General features: G+C 36.7%; 1 protein-coding gene across 1 annotated transcript in view; it reads left to right on the forward strand.

Moving 5' to 3' along the window:
• Window positions 1-214: 214 nt before the first annotated feature.
• CACNA2D3 (calcium voltage-gated channel auxiliary subunit alpha2delta 3) overlaps window positions 215-27,232 on the forward strand; it is a 437,844-nt gene continuing 410,826 nt past the window's right edge. Inside the window, exons 1-2 of the mRNA XM_065642557.1 lie at window positions 215-333; window positions 957-1,038. Of these exons, the coding sequence (XP_065498629.1) occupies window positions 215-333; window positions 957-1,038 (201 nt within the window). The remainder of the gene's footprint in view (window positions 334-956; window positions 1,039-27,232) is intronic.

Genomic DNA, 27,232 nt, shown 5'->3' on the forward strand with positions numbered 1-27,232 from the left:
TTCAAGTCATTAGAGCTTCGCTTCTGGTCCTCTTTTTCCATTACACAGAGAGGGTCCTTCTTTGGAGGCATGAGGATGGAGCTGTGATTTCTTCCAGTGTTGTTCTAGTGGAGAGGGCAAGGGTGGGGAAAGAGGCTTTAGAGGCAAAACCCACTGCTGCTGAATTCAGCTTTGCTTGAATTTCCCCAAATCTTTCCAGGCACAGAGAGGCACAATGCCAGAGAATCTGAATCTTCTTCGGGCTTTTGGGGGGTTTTTCTTTATCTTCTGGACAGCTTTTAACACAGCCTTAGTGGATGTGGTTGGATCGGAGCAGCAGATTCCCTTGTCTGTGTAAGTGCTTTCATGCTCTTGCTCTCAGGACCATGTTAAAGGATGAGAACTTGACTGCTCAAGTTCTTATCTTTTTGTATTGCAGATATTTGACTGTTCAAGGCACCTTTGCTCCTCTGTCAGCTGTGTTTAAAGTGGTAGTCTATAATGTGCTCAGCAGTACTTTAATTTTATTGTAGGAGCAGGTGTTGGTGCAGTATGTGGCCACAGTCTCTTAACTTAAGTGCTTGTATTTACTGAAGTTGATGCTGTTATGTTAACTCCTTCTCGTTTGAGAATTTATCATTCAGAACTGTTCTGCCATTATATCTGTTTGTTTTCCTTTCAGTGACCATGTATGCTATATTGTGCAAAAGCATGTTTCTGTGCAAGTTGATTCTTTAAATTTAAACAGCGCAGGTTGGGTAGTTTTGTATCAGAGGCCTTACCTGAGCACAGCATCAAGTTTGTGCCTATACTTGAACAGCTTTGCTCATCTTTTGCTGTGCTTAGGTTCCTTAGTGAGCTCTTTAATGCAAAATTGCTAGGATCCTTCTGAGTGCAGCTGAAGCTGTTATAGTCTGTGTTGCTTGCTATGACATGTGTATTACATTTCTTCCTGTTTCATTTTTTTTTCTTCACAGTGTAAAGCTCTGGGCCTCAGCATTTGGTGGGGAGATCAAATCTATTGCAGCCAAGTACTCGGGTTCCCAGCTCCTGCAGAAGGTAAGGATCTCTTCAGTTGTAATAAGGAAGGTTTTAACAGAGAAAATGGAGGCAGATTTCGTTTTTAAATGAATAGGAAAGCAGTGCTGAACATGCTTTGGTCCAAGATCTATTTTTGTATTGCTTACTAGTCCCTGATGACTCTTTGCATTGCACTGCACTATCTGGAGAGTCCTTGATTATACTGATATTTTTCTTTTTGGATTATTTTTTATTATCATTAGAAAGTAAACTCCAACACTTTTATTTCTTGCAGTCTAGGCTTCAGCCTAAATTGCGGGTATTTAATCTGGTTGCTGCATTGTGGTGATGATATTTCTGTAGAGAAACAGCTGCTTCTCATGAAAAATGTTAACTTCATTCAAGGAGCAGAATTAGTGCATATTGTATTATTGTCACCCTGTGCTGTATGTACACAATTCACTGTATGAGGAGAAGGCGGCTGCACTGTTGTTTGTCATCTCTGCAGTTTTTACAATCCCATTATTCCCCCAATCATCTCAACCCAGTGCTGGGATGTATTACATCATTACAGATAAGAGGAATGAATGTGGTTATCTTCTTGCTCAGCTGCACAGCTGGATAATAAGCTAGTGAAGTATGGCAGAAACTTGAGGAACTGGTATAAGTCTACATAATTGGGGCAGAGGGTAATGAGAAAGCAGATTTGAGTATTAGGTATATATCAAGAACTGTGTCTACTCTAATTTAAATATGCAATGTATAGTAAAGTTTGGTATTGTAGACGATTTATTTTTAAAGCAGTTGCTGAAAAAATATAATGAGGGACTAAACAGAATATGTTAAAGATGTTAAGACTGCGATTTTGCGGCATTTAATATGTGATCCTCAAAGTGCAATATGGAAAAACATTGAGACATTCACTGACTACAGAGAAACTCATTCAACCCATATGTTAAATTTCTGCTGGCTTATTTAGATGTGGTTTTTTGTTCTAAGTAATGTTGGTGGTTGTTTGTGGGGTTTTTTTTGCGGGGGGGGACGGTGTCTGTTTATGAAGGAAATGATTCCTTTAGCTTGTAGCGCTTATTTTGAAAGGCTTGTATTTGTGTGAAATTATGTAACAGACAGTACATGTAGCAGTCCAAATAAAAAACTTACGCTATCCACATAAAATGAAAGCAACTGACTTAATGATTACTGAAGTCATATGAGTTTCTTAGCAGCGTTTGTCTTTTCAGTGTTGTATGCCCAGGACTGCAAAATATGGACTTCACTAACCTAAAATATGGAGCTGTTAAGAAAAAAATATTTAAAGTCGCTTACTAGCTTTCAAGGCCATTAAATGGCTTCACTTCAATTTATTGGTCAAACTTTTATTTTAATCTGAAAATCTGGACGTTCAGTATTTATAATACTTCTAGCTCATGTTTTTTGAAGTCTGTATAGATTTATATAATCACATTTTTGTATGAACTCCTTAAATTTATATAGCAGATGGACCTTTCAGTTTTGATTAGTATCTAATAAAGTATTATTAAAAGGCTTTAATTTTTTATTGGGCCATAACAAACAGGTACCCATATTTAACTTTGGAACTGTTCCATGCATGGCCATTTTTGCTCTAAAATGGCTTTAAAAGTGAAATCTACCAAACACAGACAGTCTAACTTTTACTAGAAAAGTATGGAATATACTGTGTTTTGCAATGATACTAAAATCCACAAAGAAACAGTATGAAATCCTTAATCATTCTTCCTCTCTTTCTCACAGTAGATACTGCTGTCATCCCTTCTGTAATGGATCTTTTCCCTCTGAAGTAGAAAGATTTCTTCCTATTGGTTGTTATAATTGTAGATAATTGGAAGCTATTCATTTTACCTTTTCATCAGCATCCTTTTTATTTCACTAACAAATCTGTGCTCCTGTTTTTGAAGGTGGGCAATGCATGTTCATTTCAAGCTATTTTGGTTTTGTTTCCTTTGTTATGATATTTCATAATAGAATGAAAGAGGAAAGACAAAACACAGATTTGTCAGGTATTTAGCGCATTTCTATTTCTCTGTCCAATCCTCTATTTGTGTTTTCTTTTTCCCTTTGGTTACAGCAGTTTTAGGAAACCTTTGGTGCTTTTTATTTAGAATTCCAAATGTATCTGCCCTTTTAAGTTTATTTCTTGCTGCTGATCATCGCAAATGAGCCTGGAGGACAGATGACTTTAACGTGTATCTTTTTTTATTGTTAAAATTATATTCTTGTGTAAGCTTGTGTGAATAAAAAAAATTCAAGATTTGCAAGTATTTTCAACATGCAAAGTCAGTGGCAGAAGTTGTCATAATAATAATGGAGGCAGTGAGAGCTCTCAATGCAAACACCTTCCCCACTCCCTCCCCACTAGCCAGGCATAGAGAATCCATTTGGTATTTACTGGGAGCTCTGGGTGATCTGAGTCAATGTCTTAAAGTCAAGATTGCACCTTTAGAAGCAGTACGACTTCTAATATTACTGGAGGAATCTGCATTTTCTGATTATGAATTAAACATAATTAAACAAATGAAGATATAAAATGTGCGTATAATTATGTTTCTTGACAGTATAGATTTCTCAATTACCAACTGCTTTCTAGTGCCATTTAGCTTAATAAAGGCTTGCTAAATGAAAAATTAATGGAAAGGTTACTTGATTCATTTTGTTAGAATATATAGTGAGCACTACTTCTGAAGGAATGCATTTGAAATCAAGGCATGACTGACATTCTCTACTGCCCAAATATTTTACACATTGTGTGATTTGACCCATACTAAAATTTCATTGAGCAAATTAAGTTATGTGAGATACTCAGTAAAGCAAAATTTTGCCAGGTTGTAACTGTGAATATTGATTTAGTTATAGCAATTCTTAAGTCTTGCTGTACTGTGAACATCAAATGAGTAACCATCATTGCTGTCTTCTTGAGTTTCAAAAAGATGTGTGAGAATATTTTTGACACTTTTTGAAACTATTTTTTTTAAAAAACACTGCTTACCTTAACTGAAAGTTTTATTATTTTCTTGCATTGCGATGATCTTATCCAAGTACGTTGTTAATGTCTCCTAAGACTATATGGGGAAATATGATTTTTCCTGAAATTGACTTTAAATGAAATACAGACACTGTAAATAGGTCAGAAATAATATTTCAGTAAATAATTTTAGAAATTATGAGCATATAAGCAAAATTAGCACTTAAAAATATAGCTTTTAAATGTTCTACTATAATACTTGCTTTCAAAGTGAAGATGGTTCAGTGTTCAAAAAACGCTACAGAAGAAAATAGGACAATATTATTCCTAAGTTATCTGATTTGTGGAGGTTTTACAGTTGTCATATAGATTTGGCAGCGTACAAGAAGCTTCCTGCTGCTGTAGAGACATGCACGCTCTTTACCTAGTTAGCAAATACTGCTGGGGCCTAAGAATTACTTCAAATTTTAATTGTCTCTTAGATGCTTGTATTTTTTCCTTAGGCTTCCAAAAGACATTTGCCTTATATGAATCTTGACACTTCCTTAAAGTTCTGTGTTTTAGTTTTGGTGTGTGTTAGGGTTTTTTTGTTTGTGTTGGTTGTGGTGGGGGTTTTTTTGTGTTTTTTTGTTTGTTTGTTTTTGTGGGGGATTTGGGGGGTTTTTTTGGTGTGTGTTTTTTTGTGTGTGCGTGTATGTTTTGTGGAGTGTTTTGTGTGTGTGGTGTGTTGGTTTTTTTAATTTTAGTGCTTTGATTATATTTAGTTAGCACTGTAGTACATGCAAGAGTTTAGCCTGCTGGCAAAGCCAGGCTTTAAGCATAAGATGCAAAGCAAGGGTTAGGTGCCAGGGAAATATTTTTCACTTCAGCTGCTACAGTTAGAATTTTGGAGGAACAGACTTTGGGGAATGCTGCTGTTCACATTACAGTGTCCATGATAACAGTATGTTTTCAGTTCCATGCTGTTGCAAAATAATAGCAGTAATGAAATGGAAGTAAAAAATGCAGGTGATATGCCTTCTGTTAATGTTAAAAGTAATTGTTGTTACACAGTAAGACTTTTCTAATATGTATGGAATGTCTGATTCTCTAAAAATGCACTGGGGTCTATGCTTTCTCAGATTCTGTTAGATACTACATTTTTTAAAAAAAATACTCTGAGCTTTGATAATTCTTCATTTGGTCCTGACTAGTTGATACTACTTTATTGCTAATGTAGGAGCAGTGTCTAACTGCAAAGAAACTTCTATTTATCAGTTCTGCCATACAGGTTTCTTAGGGCAGACAAGCTTGTTTCAGGCTCTCGGGTTTTTCTTATGTAAGTGTCTAAGGGAGTCTCTGCTGATCCATGAGCTCTGGCGGCCATCGGCTCGAGCAGCCTCTAGGCTGCATCTGCCTACTCCTTGCAGCTAATTCTTCATTGTGTTAGGAGTTCTCAAAGCAGGTTTTTCAATCAGTATAGCATTCCTATTTTGAAAGGTTCAGAATTGTGTTTTGTCTTACCTGACTAGATTTGATGCTATATCTTGTGGATTTCTTACAGCTACAGAAATGTCAGTGCCACACTAATAGAATAGGGTGATTTAGATCAATTAGTATTCAGCTAGTGTATCTGATTCATGCAGTACATCTATCTTTAGTTTTAAATCATATAATAGTGACTTAAATTCTTAGAATTTTAGTCCAATCATCTTGACATTAATTGCTTTTCTTTTTTCAGCCTTATGTTGGCTGTTTCTTCTTCACTTGAGACATGGCAACTACTGCTTTGAAGGAAGGGTCAGTAAGATTGAGATGTGCAGTTTAAGGTATAGACATGGATTAGTTTCTTAGATATCAATTTAAACTTTTGCCTGCTGAGAAATTTTAAAACTGCAAAAATAAATACTTTTTTTCTCTATCAAAACTAAGAGAAAAATTATCAGAAAACTGTAGACTTATGGCTATGATTAAAAAAGAAAAAACTAACACCACTACTCCCTGCAAAAATCCCAAACCAACACCAACAACATCCCGCCCAACCAACAAAAACAAGGAAAAAAACCCAAAACCCAACAACTGCCCCCAAACCAAAAAAGCACCAGCCAGGTAAATTATGTAGAGCTTACAGATCTTTGAGTTACATAAATCACAAGGTCATTCTCCATACCAAAGTAGTTACAAAGCATTTCAGTGTGTTTGCTGAAGTATTTAATGTTGTTATCTGCAGACATAAAGGTAAATTCTTTTGGATAGATATTTTAATTTTTCTTTGTTCAAGATAAGAATAATCAAACAGATTCATATGTAACTATTGTATTAGGTGGAAAAACCTGCTGGGTCCAATACTAATTTTCAGGTAGGTTATTGATCTGTAGAGGAAAATATCACAGTACTATCAAACTTCCAATAGCGTGGTCTCTTTTTCTCAATAATGGAGAATAATTTTTTCTCGTTTCTTGTAGCGAAGTTCTGCCTTCTCTGAAGGCATTGGAAAATTCTCTTTGCCCTTGGTGAAATTAGAACTGCATCTTGAATGATGTATGGTCCTACTCTCATCTTCTGTTTGAATGTTATGGCAGGAGTAATAATTTCTCGGTGTTGGTAATGTTTTTAAAATGTAGTCTAAATCAGCCTGAATATCAATCACATTTTATATTTTTCTTAAACTAAAAGGAAAACCCTGTTTTAAGCCCCAGTGAATTCATGCTCTTCTGCCATCAGACCTCTATATTTTGCAGTATTTTCTGTGTCTTTCTGGGTTTTGCAAGCACAGCGCAATCCTCTTACTTGTGTTATGGAAAGTAAATATGTTCTGTTGTTAATACAGAATAGAAATATGAGATGGCTTCAGTAAGTTTATAATACGTGCATTACACTTTCAATAATGTCTTAATATGGAAATTATTGAGTGGACAATCCAACTGGAAAACATCAGATCTTGAAAGGAAATGAATGCTAATTCCCTTACTTAATGCATTTATGGTTGTTTGTCTTCACATCCTGTATTGGAAAATGCTTACATTTCAAGGTTAAAGGAGCTGGTCTCCATGCAAATTATCTTGACAGTGAAGGTATGTAAAGCCCTGAATAGATGCCGCATTGTAGCGGTGATTCACTTTTAAGCAACTGCTAATCAATACTCTACACTTTCAAATGTCATTACTGTTCTGTAGGGTACAACTTTTTGTTGCTGATAATAAGTGGTTACACATTGTACAACACAAATTATATATTGATAGGATAGACTGTATTTTAGGTTTCTGTAGAAGCTTCAATGCAAGGTCTTAATGAAATACTTTGATTAATATGTTGTTCTCATGAAGTTCCATTTTGCTTTTTTTATGTATAATGCTTTCGTAAAATTGTGGGGATGTTTTTGTGAGCCTATTTAGTACCTTCCCAGTTCACTTGTAAAACATAAGTGCGTTTTTAGAGTAAATGACAAAATCATTGCAAGATTTGTATTTAAAAAGGAAGACTGTGCAAAAACAGCCTCCCCCTTTTTTTTTTTAAATCTTAGTTGGAGAGAAGTTAGGAAGGGTCTTGGAAATCTTTCCAGAGGTGGTAAGTTTCAAGGACAGGCACTTACTGAAAAAGTCCTGCCTTCAGATCTCCTAGGACTTCACAGATGGAGTTATCCATCTTATAGCTGGTAACTACTGCACTGTTTCTGAGGATGATGGTATAAGACATGAGGAGATTGTGATGGGTCAGAAGAGACAGACACATAGGAGTGTACAGATGTTACAACCAGCATATCGAATTTAATCTGGGAATAAAACAGACAGTAGAATACAGAGCACAGGAATTAAGCTGTCATAAATTCCTCCTGCATCAGAGTTGACTTCAAGCAGTCTTTAGCAGGGTCTTAGCAGTAGCTAGAGCATCTTGGCTTGCTTGAATGAGCTGGACTTAAGTTGACAGTAGATAGAAGTCAAGTTTAGAAGAAAATAATTTGTTTAGCTGGGCAAAGGTAAAATAAGGCTATTTCATCATTGGTGCTCTTTGGGAAGGGAGAAGCAGATTTGAATTCATAGTCAAGTTAGTATTAGGTGCCTAACTGTATGTTTGAAATGACCTGGATTAAAATCTCAGACAAGCCTATTGGTGACGCTTGTGTGTGTTTTAAACGTATCTTCAAAATCGGAGTGCCCGAGCAACACTCAGTGCCAGGCAATTTTTGGGAAGGAGATGGCGGTTGAGGCGGCAAAGGTGATTGCTTGGTGGAAGACAGAAATACTTAATGTGCTTTGCTGGATGCTTTGTATAGAGGTATGATTTTCATTTCACACACACGAGGTTCAAATTTATTTCCTGGAAGATCCCTAACACAGGAAAAATGTGTTTTTTCCAGAAGAGTCTTTTAAAGCCCTCTGAGAAAGCAGATTACCTTAGCAAGAGTTTTGGAGGCAGAGATGGGCAGAATTGCTGCCTCTGCTTCTAGAAGAATTTACGTAAGTAGACATTTGCAATGTTGTGTAAATGCCTTCAGAGAGACTGAACTCTTGCACTAGCTTCCTGTTGTATTTGATGTTTCCTGTTTGCTAGGAGCACAAATTTTTCTCGTGTTGCTTTTCACAGTGTTTCCTTTTGCATTTATTGCAAGCAGGGCTTATTCTCGCCTATCTCTCTATGGTTGGTAGATTTTATTTTTTTTTTTAATCCCCTCCCCCGCTTCCCCATTGACTCCACCCATCGTAACCTGTTTATAGATGTGTTAAGACACTGGTTTACAGAAGTTGTCATCAGAGGAGGTCATGGATTCCAGGTGTTCTTGCTGCTTCTGATTTTTGCGGCTATTGTGAATATACTGAGGGATAAGGAATGTTTTGCCCTCAAAGATTCATCTGATCTGATACGTTTTACCTGCTTTCTGTTTCTGCCATTTTTTCTGGTAAAATGACTGTTGTGGCTATCTTTAATCTATGTTGAGAGCTGAGAATTAACTGGGAACATCATATATGATAAAGTATATGTTAAATCCGTATTTATAACACAAGAAATGTTCTGAACGCTTTAAGGTTTCTTACACTGTACGGACAGAGGGCGACAGTCCTGAATTCAAAAAAACCCTCATTTCAATGTCTGCTGCAGATGGGTATGCTGTGTGAAAGAGGCAAAAACCTTGAAATAAGGTAGAAAACTGGAGAGGGGAAAAACTCCAAACTAAAAAAAAAAAAAAAAATTGTATTTCCTTGCAAACTGAGGAAGAATGTGTGAAGAAATGTAAATGGGGCAGGGGAGAGGGAAGAGAGGAAGAACTACAAGGTCTGTCTCACTAGACAGGGATTTAGTGCTATGGGCCAAGCTGTGCCTTAGCGAAACTAGTAAAAACTTGAAATATGGCAACAGTCTTCACATGCAGAAGACCAGGAAGAAGAATACGTGTGTTCTCTATATCCACAGTAGAGGAACAAGAACTGTCGTCATTGCTGTACAGATTGGCTAGTTGGTGTCGTGGTGTGTGGTGTCGTGCTTTTGTTGTGTGTTGTTGTGGTTTTTTGTTTTGTTTTGTTTTTTCTCCCCTCCCCTTTATAGGCATTCATTCAAGTGGCCTTCTTGGAAGTATGTGGCTTTTTACTTTTCACTATAGAACAACTAAACTTGTGAGCAATCTTCATCTATTTGACTTGAAGTCCAACAACCACATGGTGAGACTTCAGCAGGGTTAGCTTTTCAAGATGGCCCAACATGTTCTGATGTTATGTGTAACTATCAAGTACATAATAACGGAGCTTCACTAGGGCTCATAAGACAGTGTTATGTACCAATGAGAGAAGGAATTGGTTGATTAGATGTAAACTCATGGTTTATTCCTTATGTACTTGCCACATGTTCTAATTGCTTTGCTATCAGCAATTGTTGGTATTTAGTAAAGTTTGTTCTTAACTCTTCTTGCTGTTGAAAAGAGTTCTTCCTAAGCACTACTTATGCTGCATTTTCGCTTTTTTAGGTAGAGCCTGTTTCATTGGTTTGATAGAATCATCAAGGCTTATAGGTTCTGGCAATGACTCTTAATCATAAAAGTGTGTGTCAGGTGGTTGTTTCTAGCCATTTGTTCTTTCTGTTGAGACTCCTGAAAGAACCATAAAGACTTAAACCAATACACTTCATTAAGGTGACCAAAACAATTTCTGAAATATTATTACAGAAGGCGTTCTCTTTGTCAGAGTACTTGCTCCTTTTCCTGTTTGTTGCTTTTACCTTCCTTAATTTGATGTCGTTTAAATGTTGTCTTTTGTTTCTTCTTTCTGAACCACCTTATTTATCTTATATTTGAATCTTTCTGGTTTAAAATGGGCAGGTGTTCTAGAAGGAAATGTTTTCTTCTGAGATGGATGCAAATATTTTGCATAAATCAGTTTGCACTGATAAATCAGGAGGCACTTAAAAAGATAGTTATTACTATTTATCCTTCAAACTAGATTCTGAGATCTTGGAGCAGCCAAGTTAAGGAAGTAAAAGATGCAAGAAAACGTTGTTCTCAGGTCCTTTAACAAAACAAATAATATGGTGATCTGATCTAGTTTATAAGATTGGGGATATAACGTGAGACGTGCGCGTGTGTCATTCATTCAGTGTATCAGGGCTTAATGTGTGGTCTCTGTTGCTTGCTTCACTAGTAAGCTTGCTTATATGTACGACTCGCAGTAGTTTCCTTCTTGAAACTGTCTTGTAGTTTTCAGAGAAGGATGGAAATTACTTGTGTCTAATAGCCTCATGAAATGTTTTCCTTTGGTATACTCAAAAGATAGATTTGACGGGCTTCCCGAATTTTGTGCAGTTGGCAGATTGTATCTTATGTTAACACTGTTCCTCTATAATGTGCAAGTTGAGTAGATCTCCTCTGATTAATGTTTTTCTGAAGACAGTAATAATGAATTTCTAAATTCTAATTGTACTCTTGTAACTGAGGCTTTTGTGTTTGGTGCTAATGACTCAGCAAAACTGGTTCTAGACAAAAAAAATCTGGTCTTCCCCCCTTGTACAACTGTCTTGCTCTCCTCCACTATGGAACTCTTCTTAATAATTTCTGCAGTTGTGGAATAATTCATTCTGGAAGAAGGTTTAGAAAGTCTTTTAACTCAACTTCCTGCTCAAAGTGAAGGTCAATGCTGAAATGAGAGCAGATTTCTTGGGGCTGCTGTGAGTCTGATATTCAAAACCAAGTTTAATGCTTGACTCGGGATGAAAAGTTACTTAAGCTGGAACCTCCCATTTCAATTTCTGGCTGCTGGCTGTCACTTCTACTGTGCACCTCCATAAATAGCCTTGGTTCATCCTCCCTCTAACCTCCTTGTAGATAGTTATGGGCAATATTATACCATCTTTTATTTGCTTCATCAGGTTCTCAACACTTTCTTTTCTGACCTGTTCTTTTAAAATACTTTGCACTACATTTACAGGCTCTTAAACTGAACTCTCTGCTGTTTAATAATTCAAGTGTGCTTTTTTCCACAGACACTCTTGTTCTCACAATAGGAGTATGTAACTGTTCTCATAATTACAAAGTCTTAAGAGTAATTTCCACTATGCTGGTTGCATGAATTGGATTTTTTTTTTTGTTTGATTTGTCGTGGTAACACAGGAGATTCCCTTCTAATCTGGGGCTAAACCAAACCCTTTAGCTCTCAGTTGCTTCACTAGCTATTTTCTTGTACTATTTTTATCAGCCACAGTATCTTAAATGAACTTAGTGTTGTATGGAAATAATTTGTCAGCTGATAGTAAAAACAAATGATAAGACATAAAAACTTCTTTTATAGTAGCTCTCAAGGATCTTCATGCTTTTATATACAAACAAGGATTTGACTTGCTTTACTAAAAAGCAGGAGTCAAAATTACGCAGTCAGAGCATCTCTAGCCTGTTAGATAAAAGCTCTGTGAAAATGCTGTTTGGAAGGCATTATGAAAACTTTGGTCAGTGCTACAGCGTATATTGTTCCTTTTGTTCCTCTAGGTAATATTTTAATGTTTGGCTATTTAATATAGTCCCAAGACTTTGTGTCAAACTATCTAAGTCACTAATTTTCAAGACATAAAAAAAATCTACATACTATGGGTATTAAAATTTGATATGTTGGGAACACATCATTGGTCACAAAATTAGATAATTATCTTCTAAAGTGACAAAGCTTCGAAGATGAAAAGCAGGAATATTCAAACTTCAGCTTTACCTTGAAGCTAAATGACTACCATTTTATGACAGCTGTGCAAAATGTATGGCTGCCGAGCTGTTTGTACATGATGCTATCATATTACATTAATAGAAATTTTCACTGATAATGAAAGCTGGTAGGAGGCTGAGAGTAAAGCTTTATGTTATGACTTGCAGCCATTGACTATCTGCATCCAACAGATTTATTACCCCCTACGCACATAGTGCCTTTTACAATGTTTTCTGCCATTTATTCCACAAAGTGCGACAAGAAAGATATTATAGATGGCATGGTACAAAAAAACCCCAACCTGAGTACTCACTTCAGATTTCCACCTGTCATTACCAACTGCAATGTACTTTTCACTGTAAAAATAAAGATGAGTTCTGACATCTGGCTGGAAATTGCCATGGAAAACATTGTATGGTAGGAGGGGGGAGAATATGAAAGAAAACAGAAGGATTTCTGTTGGCCAGCTTAGATTTTAATTTTCTTATTAAAATCAAGGCAGCAGACTGAGATTCAGAGAGATCTGACGGCTTATCCTGTGCCTGTGATAACTTCCTAGATGGTCTGCTTAGGCCACGTAATCTTGGTGGCCAAAATTCAGTGAAGGCCTTAAACATGGTATTAACTTAACCTGTAATATCACCCATACAAATTTGGCACTTGTGGCAGTAGTAGGGTTTCATCCAGCATGCCAGAAGCTTTGAATTGAAAGTTAAATTGCAAGCAGGATTCTTCCCCACAAACGGAGGCATCTTTGCCTAACTGTTCTGTGTAAAATGAGCCTAGCAATATACTGCCTTTTTCCTTAAATTTCTAAACTTTGAAATTGTTTGGATCAGGAACAACATCTTTTGTAGAGCGTTTAGCGTATACAGAGGATCAGGTGGTAAAAGAACAGCACTACATATGGATATGGAAGTAAAGTACATGGAATGGATCGGCTCTGAGAGCTACGTGGAATTAAGTTTAATACATTTTAAAAATAAAAGTTCTTTCACTACTGGAAAGTTAAATGGTTTCCTGTAACAGTCCTGAATAACTACAAAATTGATAGAAACCCTCTTATTTCTGCTGCTGTTATTTGGTATCTGTAGTTGGCATCAAATCTCCATATGAAACTGTGCTGGCAAGTGAAATTGAACCTTTTCTTGTCAGAGAGCTAATTCTTCCTATGCTTTGAACACGAAGTGATATCCTATGCTAATATTGGTAATTTTCAATTTTGCAAACATTTTCTTCTTTCCTTTATACATTTTTTTGCACCCTGGTACTACTTTGTCACTATGCATTTTCCACATAACTGTAGTGCTGCATTATTTTTTCTTCTAGATCCTTCAGACTGACCTTATCTGGTTTTCTTCCAAGTGAGATCCAACCAATAAAACTCGTTACAGAGTCAAATTCACAAATGTCAAATGCAGTTAAATTTGGAATCGGACAATTTTCTTTATCCTTCTATGGGCAGCTGATTATTTCTGTCTGTTGCAATTAGCATAGAAATTTATTTTCTATGTGTACTTTCTCTGTCCTTGTCTGTTCTCCCACTTGTTTATAGCCATTGCTTTTTTCCTCTGGAAATTTTTACCATTTATGTATTTTTTCAGTGCCTTGAGCAAATGTAATCATAATGCTGCAGTGAGGATCTGGTCAGCTGGAGAAAAATATATAGAAATAAAATGAGTAATGGCTTAATAACACTCTAATACATAAGAATGGGGGAAGGTTATGCAAATACAAGTGCTGTTCTTAAAATCCTATTTTCATTAAGCTGTGAGGTTTGAACCTTTAAAAGGAAGAATAAATAGATTAGGAATCTACTGGTGTACCTTACATGTTGTGAACATTATTGGAAAGAGAAGGTGGTTATTTCCTCAGTAACAGCCAATGTACTTAGTTGTACGTTGGGTGGTGTGTTCGGGAAGCGTGGGGGCAGATGAGACAGGATTCCTTCCAAACTTAAATGGAAATCTTGTGTCATAGCAGAGGAGGCAAGTGTTACAGCATCTTTCTGACAATGCAAATTGCAGGAGACGCTCAGTAGCAGGAATGGAATGTGTTGGGAGCAAAGTAGCAGAATGACTGAAGAAAGTGGTGTGGTGATTTTTGGTGGTGTGTTTGGTTTTTTGTGTGTGTGGATTTTTTTTTTTTCTCTCCTCCTCTCTGTAACTTAGTAAAATTGGAGAATATGTTTGTATGAAATTCAGCCAATACCTGCATTTTGGTAATAATGTTTAATTAAATCTATTAAATGAATAATTTTAATATTAAAAATATATATGCCATAGTCAGAAAGTCAAGTTTGCTATTTTCAAAATGCATGAGTACCACATTATTTCTCAACTTTGGCCAAGAACTAAAATTAAGAGGAAATTATGTGCTAAGAAATGTAAATTTCCATTCAGGAAAGGCATATGAAATTAAACTCTGTATTGGTAATGACATAATTCTGACTGGAAGAGCAACAAATCTGGGCAGACTGTACTGTAGCTTACATTGCTCGAACTTCGTTTAAAGCAAAGTTTCCAATATTATAGGACAACTCTCTAATTGGATAGAGATGATCCTTTCACATCTTAGTTACTGGTTGAAATGTCAGTATATTTGTTAGCTAGTTGTTGAAATCATTATATTGAATTAAATAATGCTCCTTCTGCTTTAGAAGCCTCCAAAACACCTACAGTCCTGCTTTGACCCCTGACCTGTTAATTGACCTTTTGCAAATCAATTCTGATATATGTCTGATTCTGTATTTATAAAGATGTGGAAAATGATGCTTACTGTCTGCAGTTTAAAAAACAAGTTTTGGTGACAGCTTGTGTGTAAAATTTGCTTTTGTAGGCTTTTTTTTTTTTGTTGGCTATTTTTAGTTTTATGGTTGTTTATATTGTTGTGGGGCTGTGTTTATTTTCCTTTTTTTTTTTTTTTTAATACGCTGATGTCAGATATCACTTACCAGTATGTATTGATGAATGACTGATCTAGTTGACTGAACAGGTTCATTTTCTGCAACTTCCCATATAGTAGCAGTGCTGTCAAAAAAGAACAGTCTTGGAGTCTGGATAATATAGTATCTGTTTCCAAAGGCTTTAGGACCTTGAATGAGAACATAGTGCATGCAGGATTAACATTATTATTTTAGTCTCATTTAAGAGTAAACTAATTACCATAATATTTGAATTCACATCAGTTCAGGAACAATTGAGGCAAATGCGAATGGGAGTTACTTTGATTACTGATACGAATGGCACCACTGCAGTAGTCTTGTGCTTCATGCACACATAAGGTCATTTCTGGTAACAGTATGTATGCCTTTAATGAAAAGTACTTGCATAAAGTGTTGATTAGCTCTGATATTGTAAAAGATTAGCTGATTCTGTATTGACTGCTTAGGGCTAAAGTCATAACTGCTGATGAGAAATGATGTAAAGAAGAAAATTGAGGAAAAGAGTTGCTGCTGGACTGGCAGCTTGTTAAGGTACATGCAAGTGAAAAAAAAATCCACATATATCTAGCATATATGAGTAGGTGTGTATTTACTATGATTGTATGCCACCTTGCAAGCCTTTAAACCAGTACTTAGAAAGCTGACTATTGTGTAAATTGCAAAAGGATTGGATTTGCAATCTGGAAGTTTTCTTTTATATTTACTGTAGTCATACACGGTAATGAGATTTCTAACAGAATACAGTCCCGTCACAGTTAACAAAGAGGTGTAGAATTTTTGAGGGTGCAATGTTCTTTAGACTGGAAAAATGTTATGGTTTAAATATGAAGAGTAATTATAAATCTCCTTGATGGCTTCACATTAAGTCAAGCTGCAATTTATTTTACCTGCAAAAGTGTATGTACTTTGCTGATTTTTACTTTTTATCCTTGGTGGGCAGGAGGTTAGAATTGAAAGATGGCTTCTGATTTCCTTGTTTAATTGCCTAAAAAGAAAAGTGGAATAGAATCCCATTTCTTGTAGGTGAACAATAAAATAAGATTCTCTCACCTAGTGATTTCGAAATGTGCACTCCCTAATTCTTCTGTTCATTCCCTCCCAGCAGAGCCGGCAATCATTCTGTGGCACTAGCTCTTCTCCTTCATTATGTCATGTATGAGGAATTGCTTTTTTCCTTTTTAATATGGATGTCTTGATATACAACATATCTTTGCCTTAAGCATTTATTTTTCTTCTCCTTTCTGAGACTTTTTCATTTCCTTCCCCCCAGTTCTCTGTCCTCACTTCATATTTCCAATATTGTTTGACAATTGGCTTTTTCAGAATGCAGACTTTCTTAATGCTGTTTTCTGATTTATTCCTATGTATTAACTTAAAATATATGTGTACATATGTGTAGTAAAGTGATATTGATGAGTTCTGTTCCATTAGTACCTTCTCAGCTCTTTGACATATATTTCTTAAGAGATAGGTGTTGAGATAATATCTAACCTTGATGTACATGGACCTCTCTGCCAGTCTTATTCTACCTCTTAAATGCCTTTTGCTTTTCATGGCATTTAGTCTAGAACTTCTCCTTGGCTGTAGAATGTGATCTTGTTTGTCAAGTGTAAATGATTCTCTATTTGTCATCATGAATCTTTTTTTCCACTGTTGCTCTAAACTAGTTCTGTAATTTCTAATGCTCCACTGATACTTCCAGACAAAGGAAATTGTGGAAAAAGTAGTAAAACCTGAAAACATGTTTTTCACTTACCACTCTTTAAGCTTTCCAAAGCTGGAATAGTTGTTCAGGATACAAAGGAGGGCAGGCAGGGAGGAGTGGGAAGAGAAGAAACATTAATTAAAGGAAAATTCTGAAAACTTTCATAACATTCTTTATTTCTCGTACTGTTTCTCTCAATACCAACTTCTTAGTGGTTCTTTAATTTGATCGTAGAGAAATGAAACTCTGGGAGACCCAAGTCCTGTTACTGTGTGTGTCACCAGGGCTGTTGGTGATCTTGAGCAAATGATTCTGTCCTTCATACGTTCTGTCTAGTAGCAGCATCTCAGAGACAGTGTAAGTTTCACATTTTAATACCTATCTGGTCCCTGCAGCTACTGAACAGTTGCGAAGGTGTTGTCTGAAATTTGTTCCAGACTGGTCCCTGTACCCGCAGCTCTGTCACCAGGATGGCTACAGTCCCGTCTGCCACCGTTGATTCATTCAGAATATTCCTGTCACCTGTTGCCACCTGCTGCGAAACCCACAATTACACTGCACTAGTTTCAGGTTGCTCTAGGTAATGCAGAGACCAATTCAAAACACATTTTATTTTTCTGATTCAATTTGGTTTTCTCAAGAGTTCTTTGTAGTCATGCTTGTTTCATTCTTATTCCTCTTTATGCATACAGGTCATATTGTGTGACCACATGCTTGGTTAAGCATAGAAGTGTTTGAATGTATAGTAGTGAGATTTTTTGATATTTAAATAAAGCAATTTGTTATATGTAGGAAAGATGGGTTTCTTAGTAAAATAATCTTCCCCCCTCCTATATCTATATCTCTCTATATATCTATATCTATCTATACATATATATATATATTTTATTTTTTTTTTTTTTTTTCTTTCCTGCAATAACTTGTTTTTCTGGATCTCATCTGCAAAGCTGTGTTGGGATAAAAGTTTGAAGTGAAGAAGGGTAACCATCATTATTTATTCAGGATGAGGGTTAAAAGCAATTAGAATACCCTTACACAACAAAGTAGAACAGGATTGTCACTTCATAATGTCCTTTTTCAGGATCAGTTGAGAACCTAGGCTGTGCTCATGGAAGAGTTTTCTGGGCTTTGAAATAGTGTTCTTGAAATAGCATGTAGGTGTCTAAGGGAGAGTAAGAAACAACACAGAATTCTGCAGAAAAGGAATTGAGAAGGCATAAAACAATGTGCAATTGTGAAGCCTTATAAAAATTGCCTTTCTTTACATGAACATGGTTGCCATTTAAAAAAAAAACCCCTCAATGATTGGATTGGTTTCTTTGTGCAATGATAACAGATCAAATTACCTTGAGCTAACTACTGTACTAAAATGGGGTAATATGGCTTTTGTATAGTTTTATGCATTTTTTTTAATTTCATGTTTAAAATTCCATTTAAAAACTATTTACCTGTCCTATGTACATCTTAAATTTTTCCATCATTGCTACTGACTGAAAGAGTTTTACAAGGTATGTTGTATGATGGCCTTATGCTAACCTTTAAAAAACCAAAACAAAATCCCACCAAAAAAAAGCAAAACCAAACCGACAACAAAAAACAAACCCCAACCCCCCCCCCAAAAAAAAAAAACCAAAAAACAACCAACAAAAAAACCCCAAACAATAACAACAAAAACCTAAAAAGCAAAACAACCCCAAAACCACAAAAAAATCCCACAAACACCCCGAACCCAACAAACCATAACCCCCCAAAATCTTGTATTAATTTGTCTGTATTATGGAACTCCATAAAGCATTATGAGGTTAGAAAAAAGAAGATACAAAAAGTTAGAGGCATTTTAATGCACCTTATTGCCTGAGATTGTGAAATCTATCGCTAGTGAGTGTTGTTGGTACTGTGTTTCCTCTATCTAAATAATCCTTAAAAATCAAATAATAGAACTGTGATATGATTCCAACTTTGGATAAGGATTACAAGACAAACTATTTATTTATTTTTGTAGGCTGGGTAACCACATTATTGGAGAAAAAGAAAAAAAGCTGTGATAGAAAAACAACGCTGTACAGATGCCCCACCCTCCCATGTACTCATTATACATTCAAGGATCACTCTACCTGGGCAGAGATAAAAATACCCAAGTACTGCAGCAAGGTGTTGTGTTGCAGGTGGTGTCTGTCCAGGCGTGGGGAAAAAAAAATAATCTCCTTTATTCTGGTCTTTCTGGAACGTGGAGTAATTGTGAAGATAGATTTGCTCTGTTTGTGCTATGTAAGTAGTCCATTGTGAAACATGGAAGTAAAGGAAAAAGGCAGTAGGTGAAATTGGATAGCGTGGTTTGCTGTACTAGACAAGCCAAGTCTTTGCTTCTCTGACCTTCTCAGAGCAGGTTTTTTTTCTGTTTTGCGTGTTGTGGTTTTTTTTTTTCCTTTAAGATGTCGTCTTTATCCTTTGTTGACCTTTCAAAGGAAAATTCCTTTGCATTTAAAAAATATTCTTTGGAACTCCCTTACTGAAAACGTGGTTGCATACTTTTTTAAAAAAAATAAAAATTAGATGATTTTTTAAGTTAAGCTGTTTGAAAAATTGTTTGCCATGCATGTGGAAAAATTTTCTCTTTACTTCTGTTTCTGCACACTGAAATCTTGTAAGCTTTTTCAGCAAAACTAGCAACGATTAAAAAACAAAACAAAACAAACCCAAAACATAACCCAACAAATGTTCTAGTTATTAAAACACACTGAAAAGGTTTTAATCAGCTTGATACAAGTATTTGGACTTCTTCTTAAAAGAAAAACACTGAGTCTGTTGTTTAGAATTCTTCTACCTTTTAGCTCATTCATGGTGTTTCATTTGGGAGATAAAGTTAATTTGTTTTAATGTGTATTATTTTAAACTAAGAACAACGGCATGGCTCTGTTAGCTTAAAATGTGTGGAGCCAGGCTTCCCTCTTTTAAATATAAATACCCAACATTAATACGATTTCAAAACTAGAATTTGAAACTTGCTGAGCTGAAGGAGAAGGTAAAATCCACAATATCTGACTTCCCTAAGCAGTAGCTCAGAGAATCATTTTGAGGTTTGATATGACACAACAGTTTCTAGAGGTAGTGCTATCAATAGAGATAAAAAAAGTTATTTGGCCTTTTTTCTTGCCTTGAGACAGTGGAAGAATATTAGAACGCTTTAACTATATATGTTTTACAAAAAAGTACACCTGTGACCATCTGTATGCTTTTCGACGGAACCGTGTGCTCAGTGCCACGTCTGGCTGGTGCTGCCTCCTGAGCCAGGACCTCCTGAGCCAGGACCTCCTGAGCCAGGACCTCCTGAGCCAGGACCTCCTGAGCCAGGACCTCCTGAGCCAGGACCAGTACTTGGCCAGGTTGGGCATGAGGCTGGAGTGCAGCTCAGCTTCCTGGTGACCTCTAGAGTTCCCTTCCAATCTATGGAAATATTTCCTGTATTCTCTGCTGAGCTGCTATGCCTTGTACATAAAATGCTCATTCGGTGACACTTAAAACTAAAATAAACCACACTAAACCATAAATGTTAGAAAAGAAACTAACAAAAAAAACTTTAGGGCAACTTATTTCCCCAGAGTGTGCTGTGAAAGAGATCTTAGCTTTACATAGCAGTGTTGTTTGGTTTGGTTTGTTTTTTTCCCCAAAGTTTATTAAACTATTGAACACAGTAGTGATTAGGTACTTAAACCATCTACATCAAGCACTATGTTCAAATGGTATTTTAGTAGTGCTTAGCTACTGTCTAGGGAACTGTACAGCCTAGAGCTGCTACTATGTCACATGCTTGGCAGTAAATAGTACTAAAACCCCTAAATGCTAAAAGTACTGAAAAACGTGAGGGGGACAAGAGAACTCCCTTAGTCTACCCCTCACTCAGTATATTTTTGTGGGGTATAGGTACATAAAGTTCTCATTTTGCTTGGTACACAGTTTAAACAAATTCAAAATAAAATAGAAAATTGTAAAGAAAACTTGTCTTATGGAATTGTCTTCCTACTAAGGTTTGGTGTGTAGCTGACCTCAGAGAGAAAATGCTGGAAAAGGAAACAGTTATAAACCAGGGAGTTTTCAGGCCATGTCTGTCTGTCAGCAAATCTGCTGAGATTGCTTCTGAGGTGACTTTTTGCCCCAAATGCTATTGAATCAGAACATATAGCAAATGCTCAAAGGGAAGTGATTTTTTAAATTATTATTTTAATAAAATTAAGATTAAATTTAAAGTTAAAGGCTGATGATTAATGACTTACTGCATATTTTTGGATGTACGCTGCCCGTTGTGCGTCAGATATGTAGTCAAACGTGTTTCTGAAGATCAGAGTGTTGCTTGGGTAGTCATTTCTCGGTCCCTCACCTTTCCTGTTCTGAAACTGGGGATGGCAGCACAGTAAGGTGTAGGCTGTGGCATTATCACATTTCTATACAAGTTTGGAGTCAAACCTTGTGGGAAAACTCTCCCGTGGAATTGCCATAGTAGTTGAGAGCTATAATGTGTTGGGCTATTTTGATTTATTTCAGATAAGCTGAAACATTTGGACTGTGTAAGGACTCCAGGTCCTTAGCTCTTGAAGTTGACGTAGTTGTATGTCATTTTGGGAACCTTTTTGATTTTATTCCTATTCTGAAAAATTGTAGCATGGAGTCACCACTTTTTTTGTGTGCGTTTTGATTTTTTTTTTTTTGATATTTTTCCCTAGCCTCACTTTCACATCAAACTCTATCTCTGTAAGAGGAGCATTGTGTGTGTAATAATCAATTAGTAGCTGGACTGTTCATGCCTGGCTCAGCGAGCCTCTTGTTTTTAGGCCTGTTAAGGAAGTTTCTTTCCCCTGGGTTTCCCACAGCAGAGACTCAGGCATGGATTCCAGAAATTCCTCTAAAATAAATAATTTATTTGCAAGGTGTAGCGTAGAGCAGCTCCAGCTGCTCTCTCCTGAAGAGGGACCCTCACTGGAAAAAAACTTGGACAATTATATTCCCCCACAGTCCAGTCCTCCGCACCCCATGTGTTGCTCTGGGCCAACTGCAAAACTAGAGTGTGGGGTCTCCCTGTCCTTCATTGGATCGCTTCATTTTTGTCAAGTGCGCTGTCAATCAAAGTTCTGATTTTCAGTTGCTATTTTGCACCTGCAGCTGGAGAAAACAAGTTCTTAGTAATAGCCAAAATATTCTTCTGGTCCTTGACTTATCTCCAGGGATGCTGCTCCCCTTATCTTCCAACTTGAAGACTCTGAGGCTTTTTTTACTTAATGAAGTGGAAAGTTCAAAGTTTCACAGCTTGCAGAAGTTATGCTAAGGAAACTTATGCTAAACGAATTCTACACAAGCAGTTTCTAAACAAGTTGTGTAAGAAGCAGTATACGAAATAATTCAATAAACTAAGGCAATCTGTTCTCTAACAAGTACCAAAATATTCTGAAGAGAAATGACAAGAGGTATAGGTAAAATAAATAAAAATTCATAATATTTTTAGCCTTCAAACATTTTTTTTCTGAGTAGGTGAAAACCAAGTAAATGCAAGTTTCAGAGAAAATGGATTAATATAAAATATTGTACTAGCATATGACTTGAGAAAATAAGGGTTCTTTTGCTGCTAAAAATTAAAATAGCATTTTTCTGTTCCTGTCCCATCCACTAAATGATATTTGTCAATATCTACCTTATATACAGGTGTCTGAATAAAAAAGTATTTATTACATTTTGCATGAAACACCTTTTTACTGGCAAGGATTTTTTTTTCTCTAATTGCTTGTTTCCATTAGGGATTTAGGACTTTAATTTTAGAACTTTGTAGGGTGTGTGGAGAATTTTCTCTAATAGTTAAGTGCTTGTCTCTATATCTAGGCATGGTTCTGTCCCCCCCTTTTTTTTTTTTCTCTCTCCAACAAAAAATATATTCTTCTTGTACACAGTTGGCTTTTAGTTACTTGGCTGGTACTAGAAGATAAACTGTGGGAGTGCCAGAAGCTATTAAGTGACACTGGGAATCTTAGTTGCACTGACTGCAGTAACACTGACAGCTTCAGCCAGGGATCATTGGTATCCAGCCCACAGTTTGAGCAAATTCTTACCTGGACGTCACTACGTTGAAGCCTTTGTACCTGGAGTCAAATTAATGACAAAAAACCCCTTCAACCCTGCTTCTTTCTGGGTAAGCTGCTCAAAAAGTTCCTGTGTTCAGATTCCCCTGTCTTATGTGTTTCTATATTGAGCCTTTCTCATCTGGGTGGAGTAATAAGCAATAGACAGTTATGAACGTGCAAATTACAGCATTTGCAAACATGCAAAATGTCATTTTTGTGCAAACTGATCAATATTTCATTTTCTAATGTTTTATTAATCTATTTTGACTACTCAAAATAACTTATGCTTCTCCTCCTAAGAGGATGCATTTTCAGGCAAATGAGTCTATCTTTTAAGAGGTTCTCCATAACGAGTGCCATGTGCAAGCCAGGCTTTTTAGCTAAGCTATCTTGTGTCAACTTTTAAAAATAAAGCCTTCAGCATTTCTGAAGTTGCCTGAGCATCTTCTGTCTATTATCTTTGCTTTTCTTTTTCTTTTTTTACTTCCTTTTCAGTCCTGGCTAGTGGCTGTGGAACTTGCCAGTTTCTATCTTCAGTACAGTTTGCTTTGATTCCACTAGAATAACTGTCAATCTTTCTTCTCAAATAAGCTATAGATTCAATGGCTACGTCCATATAGCCTCACGACAGGCAGCCGTGAGAGCGGCTGTGAGAACAGCACGGTCCGTGCTCCGTTTCCCGTTCGTGTGACTGCTTTGGAAAGCAGCCTGAACTCCTGGGCAGCACATTGAGCTGCTGAACTCTGCTGTAGATGGAGCTGCCAGGTGCGCTCAGGCAGGTGACATCCTCTATGGTCCCAAAGGCATTCTCCAGCTGTATTTCCAGGTTGCCTGTCTAGAGGTCTGGTTTGAGGGCTTGTCACCTCTCCAGAGAACATCCTCAGTGAGTGTCGAGTATCATGACCTCTGTAAGACAAGGGGGGTGCTTGTCATGAAGTTTGTCCTGATGTTCCCCCCAAAATTGTCACCTGTATTTTTTTTCTCTAAGGCCAGGTCCCCATTCAACCACTGAAGATTCTGATGATTTTGTAGGGTACAGACAAAACGTGATATACAGTTTGAGTCTCTTATACCACTTGTCCCTTTCCCTCTGTTTTAGTATCACTGTCAGTGTGCTGATACATGAAAGTAACCTGCATCGCTATCAAATCCTGTTTCACACAATAAAATTTGTATTTTGTCAACACAGGAAAAAATCCAAATCTCCTGAAACTCTTACTTTTCTAAGATTTGTTAGCTAGGAATAATTAAAACACCTTAAGGATATTCGGTGTAGCGTTGACTTGAAGTAACGGCTTGTATAGTTCTCTTTTCAGGGGTGCTCAGTTAATGTGTAGATGTTCCTTAGAGCCCAGATCCATGTCATTTCCTGTGTTATGGGTACTTCATTTCACCATGTCAGGAGAAGCTTTTAATCTGACGCTCTGCCACAAGGCAAGGTATTTCAAGAAAATGTTACCTGTTACACTGCTACAGCAGACAAAAAAAGCCCACTCTAGATGTGTAATAAGCTTTTATTAGCTTGACCTATTTAGTAGTTTTTCTTCCTTTTGTGACAATTTCTGTAATAGAGATTAGGAGAAGTGTCAGTTTATCACTGTGAAAATGATAAAGCAATTACACAGCCCTTTAAGGCATTATATTTTGAAGTTTTATGTTTAATGCAAGACTTTCTTCTAAGCTTAAAAAATGGAAGGAATTTCAGAAGTATTTTGATAATGGTCTGGGGTTTTTCCGTGGAACTTTTCTCTTGCATTTACCTTTTTTTGTCACAGGATGGCAGCATGAGTAAGACCCTAAGAAGATATAGCAGAGAGTCCTTTTTGACATGTTTTAAAGATTGTACAGGGTTAGCTTTGTTGCTCTTCAGGGAGAAGGGTCAGATACAATTTTGCATCCTAAAGACTGTTTCCAATGCTTGTACATAATCATGTTATTGGAATAGTAAACTATGAAGGGATGAAGTCATTTGCAACATGAGGTTTCCATTCAGTTCAGGCTTTTTAAATAGTATGAACTTAACTTTCATATATTGGCCTTTTATTTTCCAGATGAGAATCCAGTGTTCATTTTGATCATGCTTGTTTATGATTTGGAAATCTTTCGTTTGTTACTGGGTTACAAGCTTCTGTCTTGTGAGAGTATTTCATAAAACATGCACCTGAAGCTGAACCAAATGCCTGGATCCCTTAACTCTGGGGAAGCCTAGCTCTTCTGAGAACTTTGTAGGCCAAGCTAATTTGTTAAATTTTGTAAATTCGATCATTGGTTTGGCCAGGTCCTGAGGAAGAGCTTTCATGAACTCACTAGTTTGTGTAGGACAATGATTGTATCTTAGAAATATACCACATTTCTAAAAATATACCACATTTCTAAAAATATACATGACCCTGTAAATCTTCTTAGCTGAAAAAGCAGCTGTATTTCAGATTAAGTGATTCCTGAAAGCATACATATGTGTTCTGATTCATACAAAATTATGCATCAGCTTTTCTTGCCCCTCATTGCTTTAATCCTTGAAACTGTTGGTTTAAAAGGTAGAATATGAATGGAGGGAAGCTGCCTTCTCTTTGTCACCTAATACTTCTAGATTTTATTTCTGTTGCTTAAATCTAAACTCTTCAAGTTTAACAGCCTCAGTTTCCTCTGAATTATATTCTCTGCGATTTTTGTGTCCTGCTTGACCATTATATTTAGGAGCTTTATAAGTGAAGATTTGGACTCTCAACACTTGTTCCAGCTTCGAGAGATACGGGGGTGGGGGGAAAAAAAATCTTCTTCTTCTGCCTCCTGGAAACTCTCTGCAATGTGGGCTGGATTCTTCTCCCTCTTTCCATAGATAAATTCAATACAAAGATCCTAGGATGCCTCTTCGCGGCACAGTGCTCTGCCTTACAGCAGTTCACGGCTTGGGGACAGAGAGCAGTCTGGGTTTGTCTGTGCCTGCAGGAAGCAATTTCAGTCTGAAATAAAAACAGCATTTTTCATTGTAGTTATACAACTTCCAGAATAGCTGTGGCACTTACCGATTAAGCAAGTGAGCATTTTCAATGTTATGTCGACAAACAGGAAAAAAAAGACTTGTCTTATTGTGCAGTCTTTTCCCTTCCCATGGTGTTTTTAATCAGGGATGAATGAAGCAGATCTCCCTCTCTTTTTCTGAGAAACTTGGTGGCATCTTAACAAAAAAACCCAAACTATTATTTCTTTGCTTCGTGCTTTGGTTTAGGGGAAAAAACTTTTGAATGGGAATACTGGAAGAAAGAAAAAAAAATCAGCCATGCAGGATTTTGGTATTCAATATGAAATGTCAGCTCTGTGTAGTTCTTAGTATTTATTATGCAAAATAACTGTTTTCCCAGATAGCTATATAGCAGTAAAAGCAGAATGGTGCAATGCAACAGGTGGAGATTTTTTTTTTTTGATTTTTTTTTTTTTTTTTGGTAGGAACAAGAATTGTTATTATCGGGCATTGTCAACAGAAGGGAGGAAACTGGTGAGAGGGTGTTAGACTTCACATGAGTTTTGGGTGATACATGTGCTAATGTATCACTTAGTGTTGTTCTGCCTATGTAATCTCTCTTTCCTTGCAGACTTCTTTCATATCAGATCTTCATTTGCCCTTGCAGATAATTCTGCTACAAACTACTAAGAGTTGTCATATCCTCTCACATAAAGCTACATCAACCACAAAGCTAACAATGTCTTTGATCAATTCTATGGTGTTTAGTAGTGGCTTTCCGTTGGGGAATTGCTGGCCCCTTTTGAAAGCATCAAAGAATTCTACAATAATCTCCAATCCTGCATCAAACCGAGACAGCCCTTCAGCTGAAGCGGGCTCTGCATTATCCCTCCAGATGCCATCGGTGCTAGTTCTGAGTCTACTGGAGAGTTCATCAAACAGCAGTATAATGCTTTTCTGCTGCTGCTCAGGATCTAAGCAAACTTGCTGTGTAGTGCTCCCAGCTGCTAGTAATTTTTAGAGGCTTTAGCTATATTGCTCGCTATGCAGATTTACATTTACAAACTCTGTCACTTTGTCCATTTTATTCTGTGAGTGGTTCATGTCCTTCCTATTCATTTTCTGTGTATCGAGTGTTATTTCTGCTCTAATTTGTTTGACATTCTTGCTAGTAGTATATTTGTATTCACAGAAAAACGCGAACAATTTCATCTATTGATGCTGTACAATGTGCCTATTAGATATACAAGTAGCAGTTGAATATATCCCCCAACCATTGTTAGGCCTCTTCAAATGATAATGTGGCCACGTTCCCCTGTGAGGCTGATGCAGCATGAGAATGAGTCTGCAATCTTCAAGGACCTGTA

This window comes from Caloenas nicobarica, chromosome 11 (genome assembly GCF_036013445.1).
Source record: "Caloenas nicobarica isolate bCalNic1 chromosome 11, bCalNic1.hap1, whole genome shotgun sequence".
Taxonomy (NCBI): domain Eukaryota; kingdom Metazoa; phylum Chordata; class Aves; order Columbiformes; family Columbidae; genus Caloenas; species Caloenas nicobarica.